The 22,168-nt window shown below is 40.3% G+C and overlaps 1 protein-coding gene across 2 annotated transcripts in view; it reads right to left on the bottom strand.

Moving 5' to 3' along the window:
• Window positions 1-244: 244 nt before the first annotated feature.
• The window catches only part of trabd2a (TraB domain containing 2A), a 95,143-nt gene continuing 73,219 nt past the window's right edge, over window positions 245-22,168 (bottom strand). For both annotated transcript variants that reach the window (XM_049603801.1, XM_049603799.1), the window contains exons 5-7: window positions 11,946-12,036; window positions 7,380-7,652; window positions 245-1,753 (exon numbers count right to left, since the gene is read on the bottom strand). In XM_049603801.1, coding sequence (XP_049459758.1) covers window positions 1,552-1,753; window positions 7,380-7,652; window positions 11,946-12,036 — 566 coding nt within the window. In that variant the 3' untranslated portion in view covers window positions 245-1,551. The remainder of the gene's footprint in view (window positions 1,754-7,379; window positions 7,653-11,945; window positions 12,037-22,168) is intronic.

Here is a 22,168-nt window from a genome sequence, read left to right as displayed (position 1 = left end):
TAAAACAATGAGTTAAAAAAGATGCTAAGATGCTCTGGATTCAGGTGCTAATTATCTTCAGGTTTGTCATGATAAGCAACCCCCTTCACACATTCAGTAATTTGAGGAATTGTTAACGTGAAAATATGGATTTATCTACTCCAAGCAGTAGTATAAAAAGTATTTTTCCCACTAATTTGCTTTGCAGTGAAGTATGAGCAATAAAAACATATTTTCATCTAGATAAATATTTTATTGTTGCCATGGTAATACTATTACAATCATCTCATGCCATAAGTGAATGTGAAAGACCTAAAGCACTATGCTGCATGTGGTCTATCTGTGTAGACAGGTATTTAAAACTGAAATATTACCATCATATGCACTTAAAATCATACTGGAAAACATTTGAAACAACACATTTGGACATCATAGTGACTGCAAAAAATATATATATAAAAAAAAACAAATATTGGGAATATTTCATATGGCCTACAGCAAAACTATCGTAGTTAAATAAATTAAACACATGATCTCTATGTGAAACAAACACACATAACGTGAATCCTTTCTGCAGACACATACAGCAAAGCAAGAGATAACACTGATACATAAAGTACAATACAATCATATGTCAGTGAGACACATGACGCGGGCTATGGTGGTTAGTTCCTGATTTTCACTTTTTAAAAATATACTGCATATCTATTTATATATTCATATAAACAACAACAAAACATCTGATAATTTCCTTTTTTTATATTTCTAAAATACATCTATATAGAAACAATATGTACAATTTCCCCCAGAGTAAAACATTAAACAGATTCTTCTAAAATGGAAGAATAAATTAAGGTCCAGGGAGGAATACCCCTGTTGTAAGGCCGGTGGGGGGCGGGGGGGTTAAGAGCTGATAGACATATTGTTTGTCTCACTCACACACACTCTCTTTTACTCACACACACAGTCGCACACACACACACACACAAAGGCCATATGGTTCCAGTTGTACTTACTGAAGGTATTTGATATTCAGCGATGTTCTCGTGTTCATTCACTAAACAGTTGCCTCAGTGAGAGCTCATATTCTCAGAGGTTTGAATGTTGTGTCTTTTGTAACACTGTAATCCATAAGGGAACTGACATGTTGTGTAATGTCAGCGAGATGTCCGATAACACTTCCTGTTTGTGAGCTTTTGCTTTTCTTTCCTGCTGCATTCTGTGTACTTGCTCCTGCTAACTAAAACCTCATGAAACCTTTATGTTCCAAGAAACCTTTATGAACTTACATGCTCTTCGAGGCCTCACTTTGTAAGAGACATGCTCTATTGACATGATTTACCATTCAACACAAACGTTATATTACCTAACACCCGTGGAGTGTACTGTTACCTGACAGCTAGAGCTGATTTCACATCCTTTCTCCATGCTTTTTTTTCATTAAAGTCTCTGGGAGTCTCCACACTCTCGCAGCCTCCTCTAGGTCTCACGACGCATCGCCAGACCTCGCTTTACATGCGCTGACACATGAAACCACATGTGAGAGTTTATATAGTCCCACCTGATACTCTACTAAAGGAGCGCAGTCCATGTCTGTGGGACTGTCAACAATGTGCAGAGGAAGACGAGTAAAGATGGTGAGAACGAGGAGGTGGTCGGCGCTGAAGATACGTGGTGGTAGTTGTGGTGGCTGTGGACTCTGTCAGGTGGCTGCACTGTGATGTAACCATTGATGATGCGAACCAGTGGGGGAGGCGGAGACTGGACCATAGAGCTGTAAAGATTAGAAAAGAGAGTAGAAAAGACACATTAGATTAAAAAAATTAATCTTTATTTATGTTTTAAAGCCCCCCAAACAAAAACTTTCTACACCACCATGCCGCCCCGGATATTTATATTACTGTGGCATATTTACTATGAATACAGTCCATCTGATGATTGTTTTGTTTCTGTTTTTTACCGTTTAATCACTACTACAAATGCATCTTTAGCCAGTATCTCACTATCACTCCAGCTACAAATTATATTCAGCCACAAAATAAGCCTGAAAAGCTGGATATCAGAACAGGAGTACAGAGAGTTGTTGCATAGAGATGATACACCATCTCATCTAGTTGCATTGGTGTGAACCGGCAGGTTTTCAGAACGTTGCAGAACAGCACATTGCAAGTAGTTACATGTTTCAGCTGGTCTCGTTATGAATCTTTGGGCTGAACTGGGCTACAGTTTGACATTTAGGGCCACTGACCAGGCATGGGTATTTAAGTTGGGAGTGAGAATGTGCTATCCTGCAGGGGCTGTGCTGAATTAATATCTAAAGTATGTTTTTTCCTAGCTTTAAATTTGATTGCTGCTTATTTACATATAGCTATTTAATATTATAGAAAAATACCTTGAATTTTACACCAAGTTTTCAGGCGCCACTGACATATGTTATGAGCATAACGACCCAAATGTAAATTTTAATTGCAAAACCGGCTGTCCATTTTGCATTCATTTCAGAAAAGGGCTGAGACAGTCCAAATGAGCTGTGTGGAATCATTTACTCTGGGTTTCAACTCAAAAACCTCCCCTAATTCTTGAGTTACAGCAGTTTGGGTAAAACCTTATTATTTCCGCACTAATTTACATACATATATTTTTAAACACGCAGCCTTCTGTTTTATCTTTGCAATGCTAAGCCACTATATGATATTTGGAACTGAGGGGAAAATCAAGAAGTAATCTGCACAAAAACAGGACTCTCTCTACATTCCCATACCATCCACAACTGCCAGAGAAAATATGCAGACAGCATGAAAAAAACAATGGAAATATTAATGATGGTGAAGGCTACAAAGGAAAGTTTCTAGACAAAGGAATCCACTGCTACAGCACTGACCAATCAGTAGAGATTTTACAAATACAAAACTCCTGGGCGTGCAACACATTGATCAGCACATGGCCATAAACCAACAGCCAATCAGACTGCCTGCTCTCTTTTTCTTCCTCTCCCAATATTACACATCCTGTCTGTCTCTCTTTATCTGTCCTTTTATAAACAAGTCTGACAATTAAATCATTTCTGCTCTCCCGTTTGATGCAGAGACTGCAGTGCTTGTGTGGTTTTGACTGGGACGAGGCCAGGCAAAACAAACACACGAGTTCCTGAAGTCGGGATCTCCTCATACCAGTGGGCTGCGACGGCACTTTGGCACGACACTGTAACATTCAATATTAAAGAAAAGCTATTGCAAAACAGCAATTTTCCATTTTGGAAATCACTGGATTTATGTTTTATTGGGAGAGATTTTTTTGACAAGCATCAACATGAAGAAAAATTACTCTATCATCATTTAAGAAGGAGAAATTAAATTATGTCCAAGCCCTAAATTTCTATCATCAGTCCTCATTCTGACTTTGTCTGGAGACAAATTAGAGTGTGCTAACAGGGATTGTTGTAGACAAATGAGCTTGGATGGCCAACTGCAATCTCTCTGGCTGAGGAAGGGACACAGTTGGAAAAGTTTGAAGAGTTGAGCACCAGCCCAGCAAAGATGGCTAAAATATGCTGTGTGCGAGTCAGTGATAGATGAGGGAACAACCACACAAATAGGCAACAGGACATAGATGCGGGTGACAAGCCAAAGCAGTAACAGCCCACTCCAGAATCAAACAGAAGCTTGTTTGCAGATTAAACTCGCTTTGATACTGGTCAGTGTGAAATGCTGGGCTTACAAAAGATCAGATATTTCCATCACATATTGCTGGCTCAAGGCTCAAGGCTGTACTGCCTGCGGCTTCTGGTACCTTTTCAGCAAGATTTATGTTTGTTAAGTTTCTGTAAATTATTGAAGCAGATATTCAAGAGTCACAGAGAAAACATTATGATTTTTAAAGAAGTTACAAAGCGGGAGTATTCAGGTTTGAGGGCTAGAAGTCGTGTAAGGAAACCAGGTGCGTCACATCGCTCTGAGGCCAAGCGTCAAACACAGAATCGTGCCACTGTGACTGCTTCTGCTTCTGCTTTTTGGACTCCCTCTTTCCCTTTCTGACACGGCCATCTTTTCAGACATTCAAATATACAAAGACATGCACCGTGTACACTTTGTAACATGTGTACACAAACAGTCTGTTTCCTTTCCATTCAAAATACAGGGTCTCTCAGAACGAGAGAAAACATTTCTGCAGACATAACGTACACAAACGTTCACAAACCCCCTCTGTTCCTGTGAAGAACAGACGCTACATGGTTGGATTTTTCTTTCCATCTCTAATTTGGAATAGTGTATACTGTAAATGGAAAAATACATGTTCATATGGAGGCAAAAAATCCCCAGATGCTTCAGAGCAGAGTCCTGCGGGGTCCAATTTTGCAAACCATTACCTGCCGTCAGTTAGCTGCAATTACTGATAATGAGGATTTAGATATCACTGGCATAATTATAGGCTAACCAGGTAAAAACTGAAATTAAGAGACAGCAACACCAAACCGTGTTTTCTTTTTTTCCCCTCACCCAGTGCCCACACCGGTGCAGGACTCACAGAACACCAGACTGTTCTTACGCAACTTGTCATCTAATAATATAGGAAACATAAGTGGCTGAAAGCTGCTCACACTTTTAATCTATAGCAAAACTGTTGAGACTATCCCAGCACGCAAGCCAGGGGAAACATCCTTGACAGGTTGCCAGTTTATCACACTAAAACACACAAATGGATAAATTGGATTCTTCCATTCACCTCACCTGCATGTCTTTGGATGGTGAGAGTAAAAGTAAGTTACACCCAAATTAAAAATTAATTAGAATTTGAAGCTATATGTATAAACCATAGACTGAATAAAAATAATGGACGTAGCTACCGTGATGTCACTCATTGGTTTGCAGACTAATGTTTGGAAGCCTTGAGTTGCCATTTTGGGTGTCGCTATTTTGGATTTGGATTTTTTGGAGCCAGCAGTGACTTGGATGAGAGGGTGCAGCTATGAAGGAGTGATGCAGGATTTATACTTCTGCGTTGAATTGACACCATACCTACATCGAGGCAGAGCCTACGCTGTACCCTATGCTGTACCCTCAGCTGTAGCCTGACAGCTACTACATGTAACTACCCATTGCAGCTACGCAGACCTTCTGTCTATGTTTGGACGCTGGGACCATTTCCCTCAGTGGAAACAAAGCTTTTATTCACTTTAATTCACAGATAAGAAACAATAAATTGTGAAGACAATAAAGCCTCCACAAAATAGCATTTTAAGTCTTGTGTGTGATTTATCCTGGCTTCATATGAGCAGAGGAAATCTCCGCTTGTCGCTAGGCTAATTTATACAAAGTATAAAGGCTTGTGCTAATAATGTTAGCATGTTATATATGTTTGGAAAACATGTTCAGTATAAGACAGTTGTTTTGTCAGTGAACCTTGTGAGCTGTAATGGAGCTACATTTTGTAATGTTATCTTCCTTAAATGTTGCTGTTGTCCCTGGCTTCATATGAGAAGAGGAAAAGTCTACTAGCTGCTAGGTTAATTTATACAATGTAAAATGCCATAGACTTGTGCTAAAAACATTAGCTTGTTGTATTTGTGGGGAAAATGATTCAGAAGGGTGGATCTGACTGGGAGCTCAAGGACGCTGTCCGCAGACAGCCTGTCACTCAAAGTGGCAACATCTTTAATTATGTGTAACTTTAAGCCTTAATAAAAATGTATATGGGTGAGTTATATTAGAATTCACCCCTGTACAGTTGTCATGCTAAAGAGACCAAAATCATTTTTGTGCAGGCTGTAAACACATTTATTTCTGCTGTAAAGCTGGGCATTTCAACATCACTTTTGGGGCCAGCCTCAAGTGGCCATTTATGGAACTGCAGTTTTTGTCACTTCTACATTAGCTTTACTTTTCAGCCATACAAGTCGACACTTGGTGTTAACAGCGTAAGAGGAAGAGTTGGGAAAAGTACCATCATGTGCAGACAACTTAGAAATGTGAACCACATATTTTAAATATTGTACTAAAACAATGTGTAATGGTCACCTGCGGCTGTGACAGGACCAGAGTTTATGTTTCTGTATAAACAGACCCAGCCTCCATCTGTATAATGTTAACACTGGCCACAGAAAACAAGCTCTATGTTCCACACTGGCATACAAACACAAGCTCATTCAGGAGTCAGATAAAAGAAGAAATACAAACATTGATAAAAAGAATATTAATTTGATTTATACTATATTATCTAGGAAGCAAATGCTAATTTCCTGACAATATTACTCAACAGCTTTTTGAATATGTAGCTAGACAAATTGAAAGGTGAATGTATGTGTAATTTTTAAAGAGATAATTTTGTCCCCTTGTTCTTTAGGCTGATGATTGTGCAGTTAATTAATGTATTGAATTTAAGTTGAGTTGTTCTAATATAACACATAATATATTTAAAATCATTAGTCAGCGAGAGGTCAGCAAGGTGGATAGGTGGCTCTGTCTCCTCACAGCAAGAAGGTCCTGGGGCCTTTTTGTTGTGACGTTTGCATGTTCTTCTCGTGTTCGAGTGGGTTTCCTTCAGGTGCTCCAGTTTCCTCCCACACTCTATGGATGTGCAAGTCAGGTGAACTGGAAACTCTAAACTGCCTGTAGGCGTGAGTGAATGTGGTTGTCTGACTATATGTGTTGTATATGATGAGACAGCCTCCAACTCTGAGCAGGATGAGTGGGTGTAGAAAATGGATGTAGGTTTCAAATTAACCTCTTCGCTCTCTGCCCACATGCATAATCGTATCCCTGACAACGTAACATTTTGCGTCTACAACAATCTAAAATAAGTTCCAACATGGCAAACCACACCTTGTGCAGAGGTCTCCTTTTTGTCTGAAAGGTGAGCTTGTTTTGTTGTCCGGTTAGTCCCTGCCTGGAGCTACTGTGAGACCAAAACCGGATACTTAGTAGGAATTCCCAGGCTGCTATTTTCACATCCAAGACACTTATACCAGCTAGGAACTAGTCTGGACTCATGCCACACTGCAGGGTGTGTGTGTGTGTGTGTGTGTGTGTGTGTGTGTGTGTGTGTGTGCGTATGTGGTGAAGTGTGTGCAGACTGCATTAAGAGTATGGTGATGTGATACGGTGGCTGTTTGAGCCTGCGGCATCACACCAGGAAGTGTCAGTTCTACTCTATAGACAGGTGGAAGGACTGCATTACACATTTCCAATTTCCCCTCGCTACCCTCACATCCTCTGTCTTTCTTCTCTCAGCCTTTCCCGTTACACTCTTCTCTTTTGTTCCCATCTGTGCCCCTTTGTCTGACCTTTTCTACATTTCTCCTCACTCCCCTTTCACAGTAAAAGAGGCAGTCATTGATGACATATGTTTATCTGAAACAAGATCCCATACACGCTCATCCTTGACCCCCCCCCCCCCCCCCTTACCTCTCCTCGATGCGAACCCAGAGGTCGTTAAAATGCCGGTGCCGCTGTTTCTTTTGCTTGTTCCTCCTCTTTTTCTTCAGCATTTTCCTCTCTGCTTTCTCCAGCAGCTCGAGGCTATCTGGCGGCAGAAGCATGTGGGGTAGCAGGTCATCCTCCAGGGTACGCCCCTGATCGTCCTCTTTGTGGGGGAGCTCGTGGAGGAAAGGCTCCAGGAGAGGGGACTCGTCGTGGTGGTCTTCTGACCCTGGCGAGTCGGGCCTGGATGATGATCTCCTAGAGGGTGCACATCACAGGAACATGAGATGGGAGACTTTTGCAACAGTTAAATGTGACATTTAATGTCAGCATATGTCATGTGTCCTACCTCTCTATAAAACAAGGACCTGCGGAGGCTTTTTAAGTTCAGCAAAACTGTAGACTTTGATTGTTTGCGTGCAAATTACGACTGACAAATGTGAATCTCAGCAATATTTGTTTTCATGTATTTCATTAATGCATGTCCCTTTCAGTGGGGTGCATGGTAATTGACATTTTGCAAAATACCAACATGGGCCAAATTCATGCCAGTACATAACTGAGTTTGGTTTGAAGAGACGGGCTTAGTCACCTCAGGTGGAATCTTGCAGATATGAAGCGCATGTGAGAATTAGATCCTGAACAAATGGATTAATGGCGGAGAAATTGATTACGCTGCTGAGTGTTTTCTATGGATGTTGTAATATATTTTGGTATGTTTTCGCTGTGACTTTGGAATCCACTGTAACTGTTGTGAATACAGCCTGACTATAGATGCCAGTCTCTACAACAGTTTCAGGTCTACAGATGCTGAATTTATAGATATCCTTTCATGTGATATGGTGAAAACGAATGTCCCATTGAAAAGGTGCCACTGCAGCCTGGAAAGGACGTGTGTAACCATGGTCAAATTAAATTAAAGGAGAGCGGAGAAGAGGAGGAATTCCTGCTACGTAAGAAGAGGCCATCGTGGACTTTCTAAAAACAAATCTGGAAAAACAAATGAAAGCACGGGAATGGGAAGTATGAGAACAAAACCAAAACCCATCTTTAAAAACAATCTTGCCTCTGATGAGCTGCTGGCCATCTCTAATGGGATTAATAACTATTGTCAACAATCACTATGCATGCTGAGGTTTAGCAGATATGTGCAGTGCACATCCAGGTCTTGTGTGAATGGAGAATTCCAGAGATTAACCTATGACAGTGGTCCAGTGTGACTGTGCCATATGCAGGTTCATCACAGGCTCATAATCCCGCATCAAACACAGAGCCTGTGTGTGAAAGTAGATTCACTCATTCATTTAGTCACACACACACACACACACACACACACACACACGCACACACACGCACACCAGAGCACAGATCTGCACTGAGATAGCCACCCACACAGTGTGCTATGGTAGAGTGCACTACATGCTTCACAGCAGGAGGTATGAACTCTGCTGAGGTTGGCCTTTTCAACAACACTTCACTGGTGGCCGGTGGGGATTTTGTCAGATTTATCTGTGCTGCAATCTACATAGTTGGAAAAAAAAAAGAAGAAAGCCCCAGTGAATAAGGGACATCACTGAGCATATTTTTTTCCTTAAAAATGAAAAGAGCAAACATGAGATCCCTACAGCTATCCCACCACCGCACCACACTCCTTGACTCCAAGTACTCAATTACACATAAGGGACTGCAGCTCCGTCGATCAGACTTCCCTTTGCAAAAAACTCAAGCTTGGATTAAGTAAATGTTTGAGTTCCACAGTTTCATAGCCACAAGTCATATTTTTTTAAATCTTCTGACAACATGTGGGAGCACAAAATAAATTGGAAATGTTTATAGTTATTTAAAACTGTAGTTGACTTTTATAATTGATGAAACTGTCACTCTATCCTGATGGTAGCATGTGGGACAGATAATATATAGGAAAAAAAATTATATTTCTCCTCCTCTTCCTCCAAGTGCTTCCCCTGGCATTTGCAAGAATCCACTGCACTGAACAAAAACAACCAATGAGAGCTGAGTGTCTCTAACGCAGCTGTCAAACATGCTTGTGCTCGCCATTTCATGCCTCAAATGTTCTCAGACACATATTTAAGTTCACTGTTTAGCTGTAAAATAAGAAAGTTTGTGACCATGTTGAAAACAGTCAACCCGAAACAAAGCCAAACCCCACTGGCCTAAGCAAACCTTCTTATTTCACAGCTAAACCATGCACTAAAATATGTTTCTGAAAACATCTGAGGTGACAAATAGGCAATGCAAGAATAACATCTAATTTTTATGAATAGTCGCAGTCAGTTCGGGATATTTCTCTACTTCAAAAACCAGTCCGTGTTTCACAGGTGGAATGCTTTTCAAGTTAAGCAGCAGTAGTAACTTTGTACAGCTCTGATTCAGCATTGGGATAGTTAACAGTGCATCGTTTCATGCAAAGAGGGCAAAAATATATTCAGTACGGGAATGGCGGACCCCGCCACAACAAGAAAATACTAATATAGAGAGAGATGGATACATTGAGCGGCTTTTACTGAAAAATTGCTGATTAAAAATAGTATCAAAGACAGGATATTGATTTCATTCAAATGTTAAAGATTAAAACTTGAAAGCTCACTGCTAATGGATAATGTTCACAGCTTATCTGTTTCGGATTAAGAATGATAGTTCAATCCAATGGTAACAAAAGAGAGCAAATTAATGTAAAGTTGACTGTTGGCTAATCCTATCTAAAGTTGATAGTATAAAGCTAAAAACACGTGCCGCCCCCAACACACACTGGACACATTACGCTGCAGCTCGTCAACAGACAACCACACAAAGTTATCACTACTCCATCTCTGCATTAGCTTAGAATCACGTGTGCAGAGCCCCCAATTAAACTTGATTTCTGACCTGAAGAGTCGATCTCCAGAGCTATGACTCACCAGGAAATATCTTTTTGGCCGTTGTCTTTGTAATGAAAGGATTGTGGGTCGTTTAACTCGGGATATCCTTCTGACTCAACAACAAGTCTCTCCTTATCCATTCTTTGTCACACACGAGACACAGCAACAGCTAGAGCTCTCTTTATACATCAAAGGTGAGGTGAGGAGTTGAGCTGCCACAGGAGCAGAGAAAAAGAGCTGCTATGGGAGCTGGTGTGTGCAAGCAGACAGTGAGTAAGGGAAAATGCATTTAATTACAGGGGTGGTGAGGCTGGAAATAGGACAGTGGCGTATAGTGGTGGATCTAGGAGTGCCGGCGCACGTCTTGCCGCCACCAGTGTGAGTTCTACATTGAAAACAATAAGGGCGTGTTTTTGACACACAATGTTTGCTGCCGGTGTGTTAGCACAGGTAAGTTTATTATTTTAGTGCTTAAAGTTTAAAGTCAATTACGATCCTTTTTATGTCCTCTTACAACAACAACAGTCTTATGAATCTGGTTATTTCTTTTCAGTGATCAACAACGTCAACACCAAAATCAGTCTCTCGTGATTAGTAGATTTGTGGTTTACAGTGTCAGCAGTGCAGGTAAATGAATAAATCTTACAAATGAGGCGATGAAACAAATACTCATGTTCCGGGACACTTGTAGACGGAAAGTACTCCAAAAAGGAGAATCACTCAACGAATAACTACTGAGAGCAGTTTTTCATTATTTGCAGACAACGCATTTCTCACAAGGGCCAGCAGAACTTGAACATCTGTTTTGGGTCTGCAAACCAACACAGAGCAACTATGGAGTTGTGCTTACTTGGAAAATGATTTCCCATTTGAAACCCAGTCAGTGAAGAAGTTGAAAGAAATATATATTCCTGTCAGGGCCATGAGGCAGCGGTTGCCCTGTAAAATGTGGCCGGGACATGAAACCTTACACTCATTTAAGTGATAAAATATGGGCCTTCGAGTTTTACAGACTCATGTTTTCAGAAGAAATCATAATGTGCAACAACTATGGCGAAACATAATATTTTCTGCCTAGTTCTGCATCCGTCATCTACGTATTTCTCACGTTCTCAGCAATTTTCTTGGTCAGTCTCTTCTGTCTTCTCTCGTTTCTCAGACATTTCTTCTGGTTTTTATGGGAAACTGTTGTTCAAAAAACTTGCTGGAACTGAAAAAAGCCCTGAACAAATTATTCCTTTACCTTTGTCTCCCTGAATTAGTTCACCTAACCCAACATGTGCCACATTATAAATCATTTTAAGGTTGATTTTTAGAGCTTTGATGATTGTGTGAAAGGTTTAAAGTTTGTATCATGTCCAGATTTGAACCAAAATCAGGCTCAGCAGCAATATACAATTTCTTGTCATCAGTGAAACTAAAGCTTTTGCGTTTTTGTGGCCGATTTAGCCGACACTACAATTTCAAGTATTTAGAGGGGGGAAAAAAATTGATTTCTGCAGTAATTTTGTAAAGTTAGGAGCTCATATAATATTAGGGCACTAATTAAATACACATGTATTCACATGATGAAACACAAAATGCAGTCCACTAAATTTAGATGATGTGTATGTGTGAGTGTGTGTGTTACTATGTGTGTGTGTGTTTAGGGAAATTAAGGCAGTAAATTTACCTGTTTACGGGCTGCCCAGCAGGGGTGTGCTCCACCTCATATCCCTGGCGGCGAAGCACATCAATGACTGTGTTGTTGCCGAGAAAGTGACCTGCGACCGAAAAAAAGAAAAGTGATGACCTCCACCTCTGAATGCTAATAATGAGAAACAGCAAGCAAATTGAAACAAGACATATACGATCCTTCTAACTGTACTGTTTCAGAAGATCATAGGAAAAGTGTAATGAAGTCCTTGCTATGGTTTAAATACAGAGATAAAGGTGTTGGACTGGTGTTAACCATGGAGCTGCAGCTGGGAGGCAGTTAGCCTGGCTTACCATACACAATAGCATAGCAACATTATTTAGTAAGTAAAGCTAAAGTCACCCTTGCGCATGTAGTCACACACTATAAGATTTTGCAAAGACTGAGGATCTCACAGTGTCACTATTTGAGATTATTTCCCATCCTGCTCCTGGAGGACAATATTACACCAAACTCCCTTTAAGAAACATGACATATTAACAGTTCCTTAAGCACATAACTCTAGCAATAATCTTATAATAATAAGATAAAAGGCCTCATATGTTGACAGTATTCTTGTCAGTTAAGCATCAGTATAATCCAGTGGCGGCTGCTGGTCTCAAACAGGGGAAGCTCACTTTAAGTTTACATCAGTTTTTCAACCACACTCAAGCCATAGATTTTCAGGTGGGTTTAAACACCTGAACTGTGGTGAAAATGAGCTATATCGCTTATGGAAATAAGGAACTCTGGACAGCACTCTGTCAGAAGACTCCACTCACAAATATGCACATGGGACTGAGCTCGAAATGCAACGATGCCGGTGTGTATTTCCAAAGCGCTGTCAATCATAAAGGGGTTCAGCCTTTTAGACAATTCCTCCAATCATCATGCATACACCAAGCGAACTCTCCTGCCTACCGCTCCATTAGGTCCCAGGGAAGCTGAGCCTCCCAGGAGGTGACGTTTTTATCTTATTTATCCAATGACCGTCTCGCTTTGCTGCATGAAAAAAACCCTGTTCAGCGCTGTCTCATAGGAATGCTTGGAGGCTCCGCGTCCACCGTGCTGACACGAGAATGTATGACAGGGAGGTCGCGTTTGAAAACTGGTGATAAACAGCTGACGTTTGAACGTCATAGTCATGAGGTTAAATACATCCTAGCGCATGTTTAATGCAGTGTAAATTCTTATTTTAATGTAAATTCAATAGTGCATATTTGACCATTTCTTCTATGAAATTTTAGGGGAAGTTCAGCCTCCCTTGTTGTCTCAGAGCAATCACCCCTGGTATAATCCATTTTGGATTTTGTCCCCTTAGCTCCCTACCAGCGTCTGTTTTGTTAGTTGAGCTATTTTATTGAGAGGAGATCGTGGGAATGAGAGGTGAACCGTGTCATAAATTGTTGGTGGATCAGATGAACACAAATTAAACACGGACTCTTGTTCACTCCACCAGTTTCTCCTCCTTTTCCACAGTGCAATGGAACCAACATGTGTTTGTGTTCTTGTACTTCCCCAGAGCCTCCTTCATGTTTACTGTCTTCCCAGTGACAACGTTCACATCATTGAACTTTAATGTTTGTTTGTATGTGACTAAAAACTTACGATAGCATTAAACATTTTGTCAAATGTCCATATAAGAAATAAACTGGCTTGTGACAGCTGGGACTGAGCTTTATGGTCACCGTACACCAAATGATCTGGATCACGGGAGCACAGTGGAAACACTTGAAAAGTTGTCATTGAGGAAACAAATTAAAAAATTTCCGAAATTTTGAACTATTTCTTTCTCCTTGTGTCCTTTCATGCTTCTGCTGGCTACTGAGCGCTTTCACCCATTCCATGCGTAATCATCTCACCTCACCTTTTTCCTCTACTCCTCTCTTTTCACGGACTACCCTTTGTTTCATTTCTCTTCACCTTCTTTTCTCTCTTCCGCAGTCCTGGTTTACCCCCCCCCCCCCCCCCCATATCTGCCATCTTTTCTTCCCCCTCTATTTTCATCTCTCCATTCTCCTCCTTCCTTATCTCCAGCTTCCCCTCGTCTCCCTCTTCCTCTCGCTCTCGCACTGACCCTCTCAGCTACGTGAAGTGGAGGCATTGAGGCTTCAGGTTGCCATGTCAAGAGGTCTCCATTCTTCCCCTCACTCTGACAAGGGGGAGCAGGGGCCCATTGTTTGGGCCTGCTCAGCCGTGGCACCACAGAGCTGTGTAAACAATGAGCCCCGGCACTTTAATCTGGCCCAGAGCCATCGATAGAGAGAGGTTGGCCTCGATGCACTTTGGGTGCCATGATGCTGCCCCATCTCTAGAACTAATAAGGGTTGGCTAAAACTATGTCCCAGTGTGGAACGGCCATGGAAGACAACCGAGGGGGTACTAGGAAAAGTACAATGTCAACATTTGATCGTTAGTAACCTTTTTTTAAACAAGTTTTCTTGGTAAACGCAAGAGAATTTCGTCTGCTTAGCAATTTTGAGAGGAACAATGTCCAGCAACAATGAAGCCTGATGGACCTTTAAAAAACTGACAAGCTTTGTACGTGTCTTTACTTCATATTTGATCTATCTCTGACCTTATGTTTTACCATTCTTTGAGTGAAGGTGCTTTTATCTTACTTGGGCACCTCTCTAAATCATCTCAGAGCTCCTGTCAAAGAATAACCAGTGGCTAGCATGCAAAAGAGACGTGAATTTATTTTCTGCTTCAAGCTGAAACCATTATCAATACAGGTGGTCAGTCAAATGAATACCCTGCAGCTCTTAAACTCTCCATGGGAGTTGGAAACCAGACAGAGGGACAGAGTTTCCCAGCCTGCCCACGTTTAGAAACAACTCAGTGTGATTTATGTGAGTTTACGTCAGGGGATTAAGGTGGGACAAATGGAGCTGTTCGGCACAATGTAGGGCCACAGAAGGGTGGGCGGACTTCAGAACTTCAAAGGGACACACACGCATACAAATACGTATACACACGCAAATTCTAATAGGAGGTAAACCATCAATTCTGACGTGTCCCAAAAGGCTTGAGTGTGATTTTGGGGGCCGAGTGTGTGTTTGAAGAGTTGAAAAAAAGCTAACATATGCTTGTGACTGGAGATATTTGAATAACCATGTGGCACCACACACACATACACAAAAAATTAAAAAAAAAAAAAAAACCTCATGAAAATGTTGAAAATTCAACTCAACAAGTCCAAACCGCAAATCCAAAAATTAGAAGAAGCTTTTTTTATGACATCATATAAACACAAAATCTCCTTTACAGTGGATTTTCTCCAAATGTGCTTTCCATTTTTGGAGCAACCAGTGTGTTCTTTAGCAATATCACAGAAAATCATAGATGGCACCGACTGCATTATTCTCTCAGTATGAACCAGCTGTACAATTTCACACACATTTTTGAGCGTGCCTGTTCTTGAAACATTTTTTACTGAGACTTGATGCTTAAAAACAGATGACACATGAATTTGTAGTAAATCGCACGCTGCAAGCACTGCACATGAAGGCCATCTTTATAACCAGCAGTCCACCTTAACAAGAACACACTTAGAAAAAAGAGGCCGAACCTGCAGCCTGCCGCTGCGCCGAAGTCATGGAATTACAAACAAAAACGAAATTCAGACATCTTTGATTAAAAATGATTGATGGCCCGGAAAGAGGCAGAAAATTATGTTTTAGAAGGTCTGCATTTTCCTGAAATAGGCCTCATGTATGACGTAGCCTTTGGCAACTGGCATGAACTTTGGGGCCTAAATATGGCAGGTGATTTGTGACAACGGCTTCTCCCTGTTTCTCTCTCATACTGCTAATGATTGGAACCAAGCTGTATATTACTTTGTGTTAGAAAGAAAGGACTCTATATACCAATCTTACATAAAATGTGAAATTTATAATTCTTCACATTCTTCCTCTGCTCATGGAGGTGAATTAATTTTCTCTGCAGTATAATACAGAAAACAATTTATATGGCAATCTTTGTGGGGTCAAACTCTACTCAGGGGTCAGAAATCACTGACAATGCTTTGTGGTGAGAAACACCTGTGCATCCTTTGCCAAACAATCCGACTGCGACACAGCGAGCATCAACACCTGGGTCAGAGAGGACGTTTTAAAAGCTTTAGGGCTCACACAGTGACTCATTGCACACAGCAAAACTACTTCCATACATACTTTTCTCCTTCAGTACTTCCACATTTGCTTCAAAAACAAAGCACACATGATAATTGTAAAAATGCTGACGTCGTGGAGCTCACTGGTAAACACTGTAGCATTCTCCTGCGCTGTGTTAAATTTGGGTCTGCCAGCCTGGCTTCACAGATGTTTTCATTGCATGGCTCCGTTGAACATGTTGACTCACAGTATCACAATCAGTTTTTCTGGTTATTGGTTGTCTCACGACAAATTCAAACTAGAAGGGCATTCACGGTCGCAGGCCTGTGCCAAGGCCGACAGTCAAGTCTTAGATATGCAAATAGCGCAAACCACTGTGTGCGTCTGGATATGTTTCCTTAAAGGAAAACTACACCCACAAAATGACCATTTGTACATCAGTTAGTCATGCCGTGTTACCTTGAATTTGTGGAGAAAACTTTGTTTTTCTTGCGTGCTTCCACAGAAAACGGAGAACATGATGATATATCAACTGATTGGGGGCCATGTATGACAACAGCAAAACTTTATTAAAACATATATTTATAAATTACCACACATCTTGTGCAGTATAATCCAAGTCTCATTTATCCAGCTCTTTTGCTAAAAACGTACTATTTAAAACTGAAATGAAAATGAAACTTATCTATGCTCTCTTTAAAACCAGACTCCAATACTAAGGGGTTTTTTTTCCGGCAAAAATGAAAATGAGACTTGGATTATTCTGCACAAGTTGTGTGAGAGTTTGTAAACAGATGTTTTGATATAGTCTTGCTGTTGTTAATCATCATCCCCAATTCATCAAAAAACAATGTGTGCCATTTTCCATGAAAGCATGCAAGAAAAACAAAGTTTTCTTCACAAATTTAAGATAACACGGCACAACTAAATCAGTTACAAATGGTCATTTTATGGGTGAGGTATTTCTTTAATACCTCATGTGGAGTTTATTGCAGACACTCCACATTTGGATGTGGGTAAGAATAGAAGCAGTTGCACGATATGTGTGTATTCATGTGTCCATCTGCGTTTGAGAGAAAAGTGTTGTTACTATTGTGGTGGTGTAACAGCTGTACCAGTTCTCCCATCAAAACCATGTCCCTGAGTGTCCCATAACAGCTGCTTTCTGTATGAATTTTGAGCATCTTCATGTGTAGGCTACTCCAGAGGATTACTGGTACCCTTGAATGTAGATTGTGATATGGAGTTATTGTATTTCTATAATTAGCTATGTTTGTTACTACTGAACTTAACTACCATCTTCTTGATTTTACAATGTATGACATTCATTCTGTCAGTGCCAAATGCTCTGTCTCACAATGTTAACCAAAGTGAAAAATAATTTGTGTATCCACCCTGTGATTCCGATCTTTTCCTAGGCCCATGTTGCACCCTTATGCCAAGTTTCAGGAAATTGGGGCCTGTGATTTTTCCATAATCAAACTAAACTCACTGAAAACATAACCTCCTAATTGAAGTAGTAAAAATGTTGCTTTCCACTCCAGCTCTTAACATCTTACAGGGCATAATTTCACTCTCCGCACTATTTAACTTTAACAAAATAACTCTAATTATTTTGATCTGAAGATTATTTGCGTTTCTACCTTAAAAGTTTGTGTGTGGGATTTAGTGGCATCTAGTGGTGAGATTGCAGATTGCAACCAACTGAAACTTCTCCCGTGTGTCAAGCATGTAGGAGAACTATGGTGGCTGATGCGAAAATGCAAATGGCCTTATTTTGAGCTGTGTTTGGTGTGCCCATTTTGGGCTACTGTAGAACAACATGGCGGACTCCGTGAAAGATGACGCGCTCTGTATGTAGATATAAAGTAAAAAAAGTAATAAAGTAATTAAAGTTATGTTATGAATATTGTGTTCCATTTCTACCAATATATATCCCCCAGATCTTAAACACTGGAGCTTTAAGGCCCAAAACATATCACTTCAGTGTTGCTTTTCTTTCCCCTCTTAAGAAATAGTGGCAGTCATATCCATTCAGGCTCCTAGAAACAGGCCTCCAGCCCATGTTAGGACCCAACCCACAATTTAAGAAGCACACTTCTGGAGTGACATCTGTGACATCTGACATATATTTCCACAGATTATTTATTTAGGCCAATTTCATACATTTTAAATCAATGAAATGGGCCAAAAACATGTACATCAATGCACAATATGTCGACTGTATGTCTCTCCAGCAGCACTGAGAGAAGGGAGATGGTAGAGATAAAGAGCAGGGACAGACCTGAAAGCTCTCATTCACAGCTAACTCCCTACACGCAGCGACATTCATACATGGCACCGCTGAGGTCGGCAACACATCCACAGATTAGCTCATGTCATGGTTATAGAAACTTACAGAGTTTTTATATGTTTACTGAACTTTTCTATGAAGTGACAGCTTTTATAACAGTCTATAAGTGTTCCTCCATTTGGAGGAAACACAATTGCTGCCTCGATCCAGCGAGTGGGACATTCCCTATATGGCACAGGAGTTGCAGGAGGAGGAGGTACTGTACTGGGCATGTGTGTGTGGCTGAATGTACAAAGCACACAACTCTTATACATTAGAGTTCATGTCCTCCCTTATACATGTTCTTAGGGTAAGGCTCCTAACACATTTGGTAAAGGTTAGGGGATAGACTTGAAGTTGATACCTTCTGCTTCAAGTCAACTTGACTTTTTCAGTTTCTGAAATGACCCTGACCTTGACCAAGTCCTTTAAAGTCCCCTTTCACTTACAAATTTGTTTTTCTTCTGTTTATGTCCCCTAAAAAGTCTGACTACTCTGTCTTGTATCTGTGCAAAGTTTTTCACTAGAGAAGTATTTTCACATATCTCTACTGAGGGGGTAATGTCCATGCATTTCCCTAAAATATGAGATTTAAATGTATGTATGTACTTTCAAAGTCAATCACTGTCTAAAGCGGGATTTATACTTCTGCATCGAACTGACACCATACCTGTGTTGACGTAGAGCCCACGCCATAACATACGCTGTAGCCTGATGTGCACCTCCCTAGAAATGTAACTACATGCCGCGTCAACGCAGACCTCCTGTCTATTTTTGTAAGCTGAAACCATTTCCCTCAGTGGAATTTAAGCTTTTATTTACTTTAATTTCACAGATAAGAAACAATAAATTGTGTAGATAATAAAGCCTCCCCAAAAATAGCATTTAAAGTCTTGTGTGTAATTTAACCTGGCTTCATATGAGTAGAGGAAATCTCCACTAGTTGCTAGGCTAATCTATACAATGTAAAAGGTCATAGGCTTGTGCTAATAACGTTAGCATGTTATATTTGTTTTCAAAACATGTTTAGTATAAGACAGCTGTTTTGTCAGTAAACCTTGTGAGTTGTAATGGAGCCGAATTTTGTAACGTTACCTTTGTTAAATGATGCTGTTGTCCCTGACTTCATATGAGTAGAGGAAATCTCCACTAGCCGATAAGCTTATTTATGCAATGTAAAATGCCATAGGCTTGTGCTAAAAACATTAGCATGTTGAATTTGTGGGGAAAATGTGTCCAGATAAAGACAAGTGCTTTGTCTGTGAATCCTGCGAGTTATAGTGAAGCTGATTTGTGTACTTGTGTTTGAAATTGTCTCTATTAAACCATGTTTAATGTGTGTTTAATGTGTGTTTTCAATCAACTAAAGCACAGCACTTCACAGAAACCTCAACTAGTGGTCTGGAGGTGTAAATGCAGAGTGACACAATCACACCACCGCACAAAATGCTCACAATGGCATAGGCCACATGCGTAGGCTCTGCATAGAGCTGACATACAAGTATAAATCCTTAATAAAGTATAAACTCTAATATTATGGGAAACATATGTCGATGGAGGAACAGACTGTGACACAACACTGGCTAAGAAACCTGAAACCTCCAGTGCAGAGCAAACTTGTCAGAGAGCGAGAGTTTATATTACAATAGTGGACGTTTTGACAGCAAATATAGTAGAGAGGCAGTTTTTCGATGCAAACCAAAGGAGCTTCCTTCCTTCCACTGTCTACTAAAAACCCCATTGTATCTAATATTACTTTATGTTTCACCAACACTAACAATGTGTCAGCTGTTACCAGCTGCTGCCAGCTAGCCTACAAGCTAACAAACAAAATAAAAGAAAGATTTTAAATAGGCCTACAATTACTATTCTGATACGTCTGTTAGTCGCCGATTTTGATGCACAACAGATTTCTCAGCTGAGTCTGGATCTGACTGAGGGTCAAACATGTATGACTGAATCTCTCAAATGTTTCCTCTAAAGCTAATGCTAGCCATCTTGATGCACACTGCTCTTTTACCAGGCAGCTCCAGAGAAAGCAGAAGGTGCTTACCACAAGCCAATTTCTCAGTGAAGAGGATAGAGTGGAATTTTTTATTATTATTTTGGGAAACCATGTCAAACAAAATACTAGTATTAGTACAAGTAAAACGTGCCTGAGGGGGGCCCTTTAAGTCAAGATAATAAAATCATAACAGAGGAAATATGTTGACCATGGACATTTTGCAGTACTGTACATTTTCTACATATGTTTCTTTGTTACGCTGTTAAAAAATACTTCATCTTGCTGCCTTATGTTTCCTGAAAAGCATATTTCCAAAAGTAAATTTGTTGTATATTAATGCAATTTTTGGAGACAAGGTTGGATAATTCAAATAAAAGCAGCTGCTGTCAATCTTCCTCTTTGAATCCCAAAGATGTTACATTCATATACCACCATGAAACTGATAATGCTTTTTAATAAATGTCTTTTATTAGAGTAAATAGTGAGGAATATATCTACCTTTCTGAAAACAGATTTGTATCTATCTTGAATGAAACCTTTCTGCCCACCTGTGCTCAGTCAGAGGAACACCAGATGAGAACCACAGCGGTATCCATCCTTAGAAAGACATTCAGTCTCCACAATCAGCGGCTCAAATTATTAGAACATATGGTAAGCCTTAAATAGCATTCCTTTTCCATACGCATCAATATTTACATTACAACTTGTAACCAGGGCCCGAGCAGCAGTTCTCATAACATTACAGCATGTTGGATAAACAAACGCCACAGGCAGCACTGAGGCCATTCTGCCCCATATAGTCTTTGCTAGCTGTTTATGTACACATGTTCCCTGCAAGTCAGCTGGCCCCAGCAGCCTATTATCACCACTGCTAAGACCTGAATGAAGCCTTATATTGAGGAAGATGACAGTGAGGTGTCTGGTACTTTCTACAGTCCAGAATTCAGTGTGTTACTTCCTGGAAGTAACTTTTATTGCCAGTGACATAAAGCCACAAACGTCTGGCTTAGATATACCTTGCAACTGGCCAAATTTTCATTCGTGTGTAGATACTTGACACTACAGTGGTTTTAGGAACATACATCGCGCATAAATTACACAGGCAGAAAGAGAGCTATTAAAAAAAGAGAGAGTTAAGCGATTCAAACTATTGTCAAAACTAAATAATAGGCTGAATCGTAGGACTTGACATTTCTAGGACATCGGAAGTACTAACAAGCCAAAGATTTTTACTGGAACATCATTGTTTTGGCTTGCCGAGCCGCTAACAGTCGGATAAAACCTCAGTGTCCTCAACAGTCAAGGAGACGCAGCCATCCATAAAAGTGACAGTCACGTCAAAGACAAATAACAGGAAAATTATTGGTTATCCACTGGCATAAAGATCACAAAGTCATCCTGGTGTTTTGCAAACAATGCCAGCTCTATATTAACACACATATCATGTGTCTGGAAAAACAGGCTCTGCTTACATAGCACTTCTTCTTATCCCTGGTGAAATCATACTGTTTTTTTATGTCTGTGATGGACAGTCAGTTCCTCCCTGTATTAAATGTAAACCTCATCTATTATCAGTCAAGTGCAATTTGTCTGAGAAGAACAGGACTCCGCTGGTCTCAAAACAGAGACAACATGATTAAATACTGTCAAGCTGGCTGAGAGTAATTACATGTGGTAGCTTTCTAATGTAGTCTATCAGTCTTTATTTCACTCTTTAATCATTTGTGGTAAGATACATTAAAAGTTCCATAGCTTGCAGTTAAACACA

This window comes from Epinephelus fuscoguttatus, linkage group LG18 (assembly GCF_011397635.1).
Source record: "Epinephelus fuscoguttatus linkage group LG18, E.fuscoguttatus.final_Chr_v1".
Taxonomy (NCBI): Eukaryota; Metazoa; Chordata; class Actinopteri; order Perciformes; family Serranidae; genus Epinephelus; species Epinephelus fuscoguttatus.
This window is presented reverse-complemented; position numbering and strand designations above follow the sequence as displayed.